Here is a 12,042-nt window from a genome sequence, read left to right on the forward strand (position 1 = left end):
TTTTATTATTTCTGATTTTTCTCGGAGTTTCTCATGGAGGTTTGATAACCGGAGGAGAGAGAAAGAGGGAGAGAAAATAGAAAATATGAAGGCTTTGGGAACAGGTCAGGAGAGAGAGGAGGGCAAAAGAGGACGCAGAGAGAGAGAGTGGTGGGAAAAAGATGAGAGAGAGAAGACGGATGAGAGGAAATGGGCGACTGGGGAGACTCGCATATGGAGACGTTACAGAAAGAGGGAGAGATGTTCAGGGCGAAAAACACAGAAGGACGAGTGTGAGACTTTGCACTTTTATGTGAGAGAGAGAGTGCCGCGTTAGAGGAGGTGGGCCGAGAGATGAGAGACGCAGAGACGAGAGCAGCAGTGAGAGCTGGAAACAGAGGTCGGGCGGACAGGCGGGTGGGCGAGCCAACGAGCCAGAGGGGAAGGAAGGGAGGGAGGCAGGGGCGGGGCTTGTCAGCAGCCCCAGCCAGTCAGAGGCCGGCGTGGCGCTCTGCAGGGTATTCTTACCCTGGCAACACAATAGAGCGAGAGAGAGAGCGAGAGCGAGAGAGGCGGCGGACAGGTGAACAGATGGCTGACTGACTGAGAGACAAGCTGATCAGTGGACTAAAGTGTGTGTGTGTGTGTGTGTGTGTGTGTGTGTGTGTGTGTCTGTATTGTAGTTTCACACAAAATGTTGGAGCAGAAAAACAAAGAGAAAGTGAGAAAAAGGGAAAGATGCCCGTGTTTGCGCTGTAAATGTTCACAAAATATCAGTTGTGTTTACATGACAGAGAGAAAGTGAGAGATCCCCCCCAAAAAATGTATCAAGTGTGTGTTTGTGTGTGTGTGTGCACGAACTTGGAGACGGTGCTGAAAGGACCTTGAGCGTGGGGACGCTGTTGTAAAGCGAGGACATTTAATTTGACCGTCGGCTCCTCAAAAGGATTTTTTAAAATCTGAGGAGTTTCGTCCGTGTTGGATGATTGCGCTTCATGATTTATATCTCATACGAGCGTTTTGAGTCGATGCAGGACGTGGGCGGGATGTAAGAGTGAGGAGCTCAGGGTGGCAGATGGATCGAGACTTTCATGTCGAGGTCACATCCCTTTCGAGACCTACAATAATTGTTTATGAACCATCTTTTCTTAAGTTTTTCTCAAGTGTTTTAGTTGCCTTATCCTAACGTTACACATTACACCATAACCATAGATTTGGGGTGATGGAGTGACATTGCGCACCGTCAAACAGCAGTAATACCTTAAACACACTGCATGTGTGAACGCCACGTGACAGCAACCTCGCTGAAATGCTGCGCCTTTGCCCTGGCAGCATTGATGCTGCAACGCTACAGTGCTACCATTGCAGGCATGTTCCACTCACTTATGAAGCCTTGCAAGCTTCCTGCATTTTCAACATCACGGTCCTGCAAATATTTCACAAAAAAATGCCTAGTATCAACAACTGATGGGATAATGTCTACAGGAACGATGTCGGAGGGCTTTTATTGTGAAACAGAAACAGGAAAGTTTGAGTAAAAAAGATGTATTTGTGTTTCCTTAAGTCTGGGACCGATAAGGTCCAAAGATTCAAAAAACCTAGTTGTCTGTCACATCGTGACAGAAAATTGCCTCCTGCAGGGGGCTCCGACAACACGAAAAAGCATTCACGCTCATGAGACTCGCATAAAACCACAAAAAGTCACACAGCAGTTCAGTAGATCAATAAAAACATGTGTGAGCAAAACAAAAGACAGAGCCTCAAACCGCGAGTCGCTCAAACAGAGGAACGCCCCGTCGTAGTACAAAGATGTTGAAACTGCAGTAAAAGGACGCATAAAGTCAGTATGACCATTAAAACTCAATTTTCACTATCTATTTTCACTGATAACTGCGCGACACATGGAAAAAAACTGGCACGCATGCGTTTTTCTAGATGTGCCGCAGCTGAGCAGCAGCTGAGACGCACCTGAGCAGCCACAGATAAAATGTGGATGAAAGGTGACATTAGTACCCAAAGTGTCTGCCGCAAACACAGTGTCATATAGATGTGCTCATGGAACTGGATACCTGTTCCAAGATGGCAACTCATCCAAAATGTTAACACCTGGATCGACATCAATCTTCTTGTGCTGCGTTCAGATGCCTTTCACTACGAATTAAACCTCTGAAAAACAAAGGAAAAAAACATAATGAGGAAGTTGGCAAGAAAGGTCAGGAAAACTCGATGATCTGAAATGATCTGAAAATTAGCTTAGAAATTATTTTTAAAAAATGGTGGTAAAATGTCCAGAAAAAATATTTGTAATTCTCTTAATTATATATTTAAAGCTATGTAACAGAGAAAAAAAAATTACTTTCTCTTTTTCCTTTTATTTCTTTTTTTAAATTGTTTTTTTTACTTTTTTGTTTTATTTTTTATTTATTTATTTTGCTAATTTTTCAGGCAGCTTCATCCTTGTATATTTTTGGGTCATCTCTTGTTTGTTGTGCAGAAGTATGTCACTGACAGTCCTCACAAATATTCAAGTACAGTAGTGTGTGTGTGTGTGTGTGTGTTTGTGTGCATGTGATCGATGCACCAACATGGCTCTGGTGTCAGCACAGTTTTGTCTGTCGGCTCTTTATCTCTTTGTGTCCTGACAGCGGGGGGGCAGGAGGTCCACGCCTCCATCACGTCCTCCTCGCAGCCCTCTGTCACATGCTCTCATTGTCATCTTGTATTTTTATTCATTTAATTTCTTCTTTGGTTCTCTGGTTCTTTCATTCTTTTTTCTTAAGGTCAGAACACACACATATCTGCACGCCGAGTGTGTTTTCTATGAACTGTGGACAACAAAGCGCAGTGGCGGCGGCTCCTGTGCGTAAAAATTTGCATTAAGCTGCAGATCAGAGCACTGACTTGTTCTGGTGAGACTGAACAGCTGAATCAGGCGACTGTCTCCGTGTTGGAACAAATCTGTCTAATAACCCGTTTCTGTGGGTAGATAAAACGCCGCTTTGACACTGCGATAATAATAACGGCTTCCAGTTTTAATGAGATTCATATCAAAGAGCGCTATTGTTATTAAAACTGAAAGTCTCTTTTACCCCGACATCCAAAGTGGCGTCATTAGCCTCCTGCCCTCACCTGTTTGGAGGATTTAAGGCTAATTCATCCCAAATTAAAAGAAGCTCTGCCTCCTCCTCCTCGGGGTTTCGCAGGTACGAGCTCCCGCCGGCTCCGCTTCCGAGGCGGGATTTCACGGAGTTGAATCATCCTCACTTAGCAGTTGATTGTGCGCAGTGGGAGACGTGGAACTTGTGTTTTAATCAGACCACCACCAGACTGCAGTCACACTTGACACGGCATCATTAATTAAAGAAATTAGAGGGTGTGTCGAGCATTGAATATGATCTCAGACTGCTTTGTTTCGTATGGATGATCTATGGAGTCATACACTTTAAAAAGAAATCTTTTTCATATGTTTCTGTCAACCCTCAAAGACAAAAATCTGTGTTTTTTTTCTAGTTTTAGCAAGAAATTATCTATCCTTTACATTTTTACTAATACTTTTCAAACATATACTCTAGGGCTGGGCGATATGTCTTTAAAATAATAATTTTAAAGGCTTTAATTTTAGGCTATATCGCGATACACAATATATATCTTGATATCTTGATTTTTTTTTTTAAAACTAAGAAAGTGTTTCCATTGCAGTTAGGACAAATATGGCTTTTTGCAATCGCCTGAAATACAACCTAAAAACTGGGTACTTTGAGAACTTTTAGTACTTTGTTTCGTATGGATCTGTGAAATCATACACTGGAATAAAAAAGAAATCAGTATTTCAGTATTTAGTTTTTAGTTCTAATCACCTGAAATACCACTTCATGTCAGCGTAAAAACGTTTTTCAAAATTGATGTGTTTCTGTTGGGTATATTTTATATTTGCTATTTGAAACCTGCCCAGTGTTGATTTTGCAGCCAAGGATGTGCAAAAAATCTTAAATGGAAATGATTTGCAGAGCATTTCTTTCAAAAACATTTCAAAAGAAAAGCAAAAGGTGACAAAAACATGACCTGAGAATTAGATTAAAAGAGAGGGAGAGAATCCAAAAATTAGGATAAATACCAAGATAGCTATATAATTATCAGAAAATCTTGTTATTATTACATTTTTTAAATTATTATTTTAGCTCTTATTACAGGTCTTTTTTAATGTTTTTGTTCATTTACTTTTTTTGTTTGTTTTCTTTTATTTCAGGTATTTTTCTTGTAATTTTTATATTAATTTCTTGCTTATTTTTGCATCTTTTTTGTTGCTGATTGCCTGCTTTGCATGTTTTTTTTAAAGAAATCGAGCAAATTTTCTAAGGGTTTCAAAGGGTGAAGACAATCAGGATTTCAGCGGCAGATTTAAAAGTTTTGATAAATTGATTTTTTTTTTTTTTTTGCAGTGTACAGTCCTTTTCTTTTTCACTGATAGATTTGGAGAGAGGGATTTTCTTCCTCTTTTTCTTCAGGGCTAAAGCTTGTGTTTGGAGCGCAGACGGCTCTCCAGCTCTAGTTTCAGATCAGTTTTTGCAGCGAGGAACTATCTGCTTGGCTGTGTGGTCAGGGGCCCACCGGGCAAAGCTACTTAACGGCAAATCTCGTTTAGCAGAATCCTCTCAAAATAAGAGCCTCTCTCGCTCTCCTCCACGCTCCCTCTTTCTCTTCTCGCCCTTTTCAAAGTGTGCTAACACTGTCACAACCTGACTGCCGTTAGCCCAGCGCTAACACCGCCGCGCGACTCCTAACTCACCCATTACCCTTTAGCTTTCGCTCAGCCTCGTTCCTCAGAGCAAAGCTTCACACCAATTACCAACACTGTTGATTAGCGTGTGTTCGGAGGTGTGATGCCTCAGTGTGTCGCCTGACATGCGCCTCAGGTTTAGTTTCTCGCAGGCAGCACCATTTTTTTACACCATCCTTTCATTTCATTCCTTCTCCGTTTGGATTTTTTGTTTTCTTCACCCCTTTTAATCCATGACTTCCCAAGAGCACCTGCTGGGTGAGCGGGTGCAGAGTCGGTGGTAGCGGCGTGCTTTCACGGGGGCGGCAGGTGTCACGATCGTTGACCTCAGAAATCGATTGAAGACAATCAGAGGTTAAGACCGCGCTTTTTCTGCAAGACCCCTTTTTCTGCTACTCAAATCCGCTGCGAGAGAAAAAGCCTCCTCGAGTGTCATCGCCGGGGTCAAACTGCTTCATCTGAGTTTTATGGCTTCATCTTTATACAATGAAGAGTGTGGGAGTCAGCGGATACGCTGCAATCAGGATGGCCATTTGTGTTTGTGTGAAATGAAAATGGCTTCAGAAAAAATGTCTTTCAGGGTTCCTGCGGTCATGAAAAAACAGGAAAAGTCATGGGATTTCCAATTAGAGCTTTCCAGGCCTGGAAAAGATTTAGAAATATTAATATGCCATGAAGGTTATTTAATAGTCCTGGAATTGTTTTCCCAAAGCATGTGATGTGTTCAAGGACCATCAGAAATGTGTTAATCCAACAACTGTTTTTTTATAGTTTCTGGCTGTGACCACTGTTGTCATTTTTTGTGATTTTTTTTTTCTTTAAAAATTGCCCAAAATAAAAAAAATCAAATCAAATCTTTAAAAGTCTGAAAATTGCCAAAAAATCTATTTTAAAATCTTCTACATTTTTCTTTAAAATTGCCAGAAATTTTCTTCAAAAATGGCCAAAAATTTTGAAAGGAAAAAAAAAAAGAAAACATGGTTTGGAAGGCATGTTTCCTTAAAAAATCAGGAGTAAAATTAAATTAAAATATTTCCATTTAAAGCTGTATGCCCCTCCCCTTAAGCCAAAATAAAGAATAAGTCCTTCCCCATACTTAAAAATTTTTGACAAGCCTCCCCTTTTTGCACCTCCCCTCCCCTCTTATAATGACAAACAGTCCCTTAGTTATATTAAAATATTCATTTATAATCCTGTTCTGAATTCATTTTTTTTTCAAATTCATATATATTTTAAAAGCTATTATATCGTAACAAAAAAAGGTAAGTAGTATCAACGTTTTTTTTAGAGAATGTATGATCGTGAAAATTCTCCTCAGAGTCATGGAAAGTCCTGAAAAAGTCCTGGAAAAGTAAAACTGTGTCTGACCGTTGGTCTTTAGAAAGTGGTGAAACCCAGAATGTGCATGAAAATGAAATGTAAATGTGCCTCCTCCTTCTCCTCCTCTACCCCTCTCTGACCGCTTCAGACGTTGCGAAAGAAAGGCTTTAACGGCTGCAACAGCCCAGAGCCCGACGGAGACGACTCCATCGACCAAAGCCCGCTAAACGAAGAGAAGTACCGCAAGACCGAGGACCTGGACAGCCTCTTCAAACGCTACGGCGTGAGTACCGTCACACTTCCAGCACCTTATCTAACCTGCTCTTTCTCTTCTTCTTCTTCTCTGTCTCTATCTACCTCTCTGTCTCTCCGTCTGCCCTCTACTTCTTCTTCCTCTTCTTCTCTGGTTTTGGGGAACGAAGGCTCTGAACAAGAAAGAGCACCGGGACTCTGAGAGCCCAGACCCCGAGGAGCCCTTCTCCCTCACCCCCCGCACTGAGGAGAAATACAAAAAAATTGACGAGGAGTTTGATAAAATGATGCAGAACTATAGGCTGTCAGTGAGTACCGCCCCCCCCACCCTCCCCTGTGTAACCCCGCCTCCTCCTGCTGCTGCCGCTGCGTGGACCGCCGCAGCTTCTCGGCTGCTCGTGGCGACCTGACTACTCACAGAGCACTCGCCTTCACCCCCACCCCTTCACCTCCTCCACTTCACCTCCTGCCAACAGCACCTCCCCACCCACCAAATCACCACCCACAACCCCCCCCACCCTCTCCCCGATGGTGTGTGACTGAGCGACGACTTTTCAAACGATAATTAAGCTAATTCTTATATAGTACCAGTGAATTTGCAGATAATTTCTCTGTTTCCTCAGTTTGGTCAGAAATTGATGAAAAATAACAATAATAATAACTTTATTTTTAAAGCACCTTTAAAAACTCATTTTACAAAGTGCTACAAGTGAGTTAATAAAACAACTGAAGTTCAATAATGCCGAACGGACAAGAATCAAGGCAGAATTAAACCGGAGATTCGAGGCAGACACATAATAGAAAAATGTGGTGACAAAAAAAAAGGTAGAAGACACAAAACATTGATAATAATAATAATTAGCAGGACCAGGGCTAAGAATAAAAGATAAGTAACAAGCTAAATTTGAAAGCTAAAATTAAAAGACAAAATTAAAATCAAAATTAAATTGAAAGACAACATCACGTAAAAGTCTATAAAAAGTCAGTGATTCTCCTCAGGCAGGTCATTACTTTTTTTACATTTTTATTTTTACATTACTTATTTTATTTTTTTTTGCTTTGTTTTGGAGTTTGGATATTTTCATTTTTAATGTAAATACATATCAGTTCCATATATCAGACATCGGTCTCATTCAGTTCAAATAATCAGTAAAAAAGTCAAATAATATTTCCTCAGAGTTTAGGGGCAGATTTTTGCTCCGGAGTGAAAGTTCAGGAAACCAAACTGGTTCAAAGTTTTATTTATTGTCAGAACATGACAAACATTTGCAGAATATTTCACAAGTTTAAGGCAGATTCAGAACAATTCTAATGAAAATGATGCCAAAAAATAAAATAATGAATAGGAATGATTATTCCGGTCAGCTGCAGGTCAAACTCTTTATGCAGACTGTTTAAAACATTTTGTTTCAGCAACAATTGAAACAAAATAAATAGACAAAACAAAAATCTCAGCTGTGGTCGATACTTTCTGTTTTACAGCCACAGTTTGTCATTTTTGCTGTTTATCAATTAAAGGATGACAAATGACGTGAAGTAACGTAGAGTCATTTTTTGCTGATTAAAGTTATTCTAACAGTTATTCTCAGGCAGAAATTATGTTAATTGACACAGATGAATTAAGTTTTGTTATTTTTACTCACATTATGTTATTAGTTAAGTTTTTATTTGGATAGAAAAGACAAAAAAAAATAGAAAATTATTCAAATTAAACACTGTGCAGGAGAGGTTAGAAGCCAAAAATGACTCATGACTTACTATTTAAAACATAAAAATAAAAATTGATAAAATAATTTATCAAAATTCCAAGACTAAGGAGTAACATGAAGTTGCATAAAGTTTATACAAATTTACAAAGTTTCCACTAAAAAAAATTAAGAGTCACAACTTTTTTTAGGCAAGTTAGATGATTTTTTGAAATGTGTGAAAACTGGAAACTCTTCCACACATCCTCCTGACAGGTTTCATATCTTATTTTAATAAAAAAAGGAACTATGTATAACTACGTGTGAGTCAGAAATCCTCAGAAAAAAGCCGCGTAACAGCAGCGATGCGTCACTGCGGTTATTCACCTGGAGTTCCAGTCATCACAGCGAGGAGCCTCAGGAGGATTACGGCTTTAATACTCTGTTTCTGATGCCTCTGCAACTTCACTGGCGCTCAGAATCAACAGCAGAGGAGACGAGTGCTAACGAAGGCCTCAGTTTTCACTGACGTTGGCATGGCAACCGGTATCACGAGGGGAAATCATGTTTTATGGTGATAATCAACACGTTTGGAGCGTGCCTTGGAGCAGCGGTTGTGTAACGCTCAGCAACACTAAAGAGACGAGTGTGTAAGTGCACACACACACACACACACACGGTGTGTGCACCAGCTCCTGACACGACGCAGGTTTTAAGTGCTCCTCATTCACAGTCTGACTGAGGTCGCCTCGGTCGCGGCGCTCCTGCAGCTCCTGACAGGATCCAGGTTCTGCCTGCTGCCTGGCGCTCCGCCAAGCACCTTTTACCACTCCGTTCCCGAGCCAGTTTCTCCGTGATTCATTTTTTCCTCCGCGCTCAATAATACCATTAATGTCACTTTAATGAGTCGCACTCAGGTTAGGGCCCCTCGTCCAGGCGGCCGGCTCCTGTGATTGGTCACCTGGGAGGTGGGCAGTGGTTAGTCCTGGAAACACGGACGGCAGGTAGTGTCAGTGACTGGTTTTATTCTGATACTTCTGATCATCTTTTACCTTCATGGAGGAATGGGAGGACAGAGCTGTCTCGACTCTGACTGAAAAAACGTCTGCGTGATAAGGACGTGGACTGCACCGGTGTGACAGTTTACACTGTGCTGTGTGTGCGACTCAGAGCGGGAGATTTAAAAAGTTGCTGTTAGCAGTCAGGGTGTAAATCACCAGTTTCATCACAATAGGATATCATATTGATTCTTTGGACAACGGTATTTTCCGATATCACAAAGTCCACCACTATACGATGTCAGATTGCTGTCACCACTTTCTTTTTGCTTTTTGCTTTAAAAGATAAAAACATCACATAAATAATATTAAGAATTGAAAATCTTAGAAAAGTCCTAAAATCCTACAAATGTAGTGCCCTCAAATCAGAGAGATGTCCTAAAATCCAAGAAATGTCCAAAAATCCCAGAAGTGTTCCAGAATTTTAAAAAATGTCCTAAAATCTTAGAAATGCCCAAAAATTATAGAAGTATCCCCAAATCCTAGAAACATCTTAAAGTCATGGAAATGTCCAAAAATTATTCTAAATCTGAGAAATGTCCTAAAATCCAAGAAATGTCCTGAAATCTAAGAAATGTCCTAGAAACCTGTAAATGCCCCAAATTCTTTAAAATGTCCTCAAATCCCAGAAGCGTTCTAAAATCCAAGAAATGTCCCACAATCTGATAAATTTCCTAAATTCCTAGAAACATGATAAAATCCTAGAAATGTCCTAAAATCTTAGAAATGTCCTAATATCCTAGAAATGTCTTAAAATCTTAGCAGCGTGTTTTGGGGCCGGTGCGTCTGGCCCCTGGCCTTCTGTCTTTTCACAAAAGTGTCCCCCAGTCAAAGCCAGCTGAGTGTCCCTGCATTTAAAGTCCAGTTTCCACAAACTGTCTCTTCTGGAAAAAAAAAAAAAGCTGCCTCTCAACTTTCCACAAAAACTGATTTCAGTCTGCCTCCTCTGGAGAGCCGCAGCACCAAACACCGTCAGCAGGTAGTGCCCCCTCCCACCAAACCCCACCCCCTCCCGTCAGTCTCTCGGGCCGCCCGCCTCGCCCGGCGCACCTTTCAGTGGGCAGCAGCAGAAACACGGAGGCATCCAGCAGCACTCCTCCCTCAGCATCATAATCCGCAGCATGACAGCTAGGGGGCTTGGATATACACGCTTAATCCTACTTGTACTAAAACACCTCCTGAGGTAGGGAGAGCGCGGCGAGGGAGAGCGCGGCGAGGGAGATGGGGCAGGACACTTATTTTTTTACCGGAGGGTCTTTGGTTTGATCCTGTTCTGGCTCTGAGAGTCTGGGTCGGGAAATTGAATGAGAAATAGATTTCGTCCTTTAACAAGTCGCTCCGCAGCACCCGCCAGCAAAGAGCTGAGCGTCCTGAGCGTCTGCTGCAGAGGCTCCGTGTGGATGCAAAACATGAAACTTGCAAATGCTGCCTGAGCTGCACATTTTATCATTTTAATTTTTTTATTATGTTTTTTTTTTTACATTTTTGGCTTTCACAAAGAATAACCAATAAAGAGCTTTTCGACGCTTTGAAATCTGATCAAAGTGTTTTTAAAAAACACGGGACGAAGGTAATGAGCAACAAAAGAAAAACAAAAATAAACAAGAAATGAGTAAAAAGTACAAGAAAATTATCTGAAAATAGATTTTTGAAAAGTTTTTTAATGAAGAAAATGACCTTAAACCCCTAAAACTAATTTACTGCTCAGCTGTTCGGACCAAGTTTGGACCAAACATTCAGTTACGTTGCTTCTGTGTTTAGATCCACAGCTGCTAAACAAACACGATGTGACAATCAGGAGGTTGAATAAGAAAAACTAAATTTCAAAGGTTTCCAGGATGACGGGGGGGAGAGGGAAAGTAGGCCGCCACTTCAACTCTGTGATTTTGCATCCAGGAAACGTGGCCATGTTTGGAGAGCTCCGCTGAGGCCGAACAGGTTCAGCTTCACGCAGGACAGGTCTCCAGCTGCCTCACACGAGCTCCAGCGAAGCTCCTAGTCAATTATTTACCGAACAGCTTCTTGTTTTTTATTCCTCGGGCTCTTGGACTCCGCGTTGAATCTGCAGGATGACGGGCGGCGCCCAATTAACCCTCGTGTCTGCTATTAGGAGTGCGGTGTTAAATGGAGTTGGAGTGGGTAGATGTAAATTCACTTGTAATTTGCCAGAAACACGGATTAATGCTCGGCGGAGCACAGAGCAGAGCGGGGCGAGGACACATTTAAAATTCATAGTTAGAGAAGAAGAGGTTTTGTGGTTATGTCACCAATCTCCTAGCAACGGGAGGCTGGCGCCGTCATGGAGGTCCTGCAGAGGAGTGTCTGAAAACAAATTATGGCCATCACTCACTGAAAGGAATAAAAACAGAGCTGTCTGGAGAAGTTGGCTGCAGATAATCTACAATAAAGAGTCCAAAATACTCTGAATTAGAAAAAAGTTTGAGAGGAAGTATTTCTTAAATCATCGGATGTCAATGTGCATCTGTCCCGACTGATGATTAATTCATTAATTTAAGCCACAAAAACAAGCTGAATAAGGAGAGACTGATGATGTTTCTAACAAATAAAACTGATGCAAAATAAATCTAGAAAAATAAATAAAAAACAGTCATGAATCTAAAGTTCCAGCAAGGAGGCCACAAAAAAATAAAAAATCTGAGTATTTACAATCAATCATAATATTTCACTTTATTAACTTATTAATTTAAGTGTTTCATTGTATTTTCTGTAAATGCTATTTATACAGAAACGTTAATATGTTAGCCCTCTATAAAGCCCTTGAGATTCGTCATTTTGTTTTTGAGGGGCTCCAAAACAAACATTCATATAACAAATGAGAACAGAACAGACATTATGAGACATAACATTAAAAAAAGACAAAAACAAACGAACAAAAACAAAAAGGGAGTACAACCTTCGACTGAACCCAATCAATCAATCTCCAAACAGAGAAACACAGTGACGGTATTTC

At 40.9% G+C, this 12,042-nt stretch overlaps 1 protein-coding gene across 11 annotated transcripts in view; it reads left to right on the forward strand.

Moving 5' to 3' along the window:
* The window catches only part of mef2d (myocyte enhancer factor 2d), a 121,152-nt gene that overhangs the window by 69,886 nt on the left and 39,224 nt on the right, over positions 1 to 12,042 (forward strand). For 6 of the 11 annotated variants that reach the window (XM_088084680.1, XM_042489858.2, XM_088084682.1 and 3 more), the window contains exon 4: positions 6,499 to 6,636. In XM_088084680.1, the coding sequence (XP_087940806.1) occupies positions 6,499 to 6,636 (138 nt within the window). Of the gene's footprint in view, positions 1 to 6,224; positions 6,360 to 6,498; positions 6,637 to 12,042 lie in introns of all 11 variants that reach the window. The other 5 variants (XM_042489862.2, XM_088084681.1, XM_088084679.1 and 2 more) reach the window with 1 other exon arrangement.

Source organism: Plectropomus leopardus, chromosome 11, assembly GCF_026936395.1.
Source record: "Plectropomus leopardus strain MGB_pleo_1.0 chromosome 11, ASM2693639v1, whole genome shotgun sequence".
NCBI lineage: Eukaryota > Metazoa > Chordata > Actinopteri > Perciformes > Serranidae > Plectropomus > Plectropomus leopardus.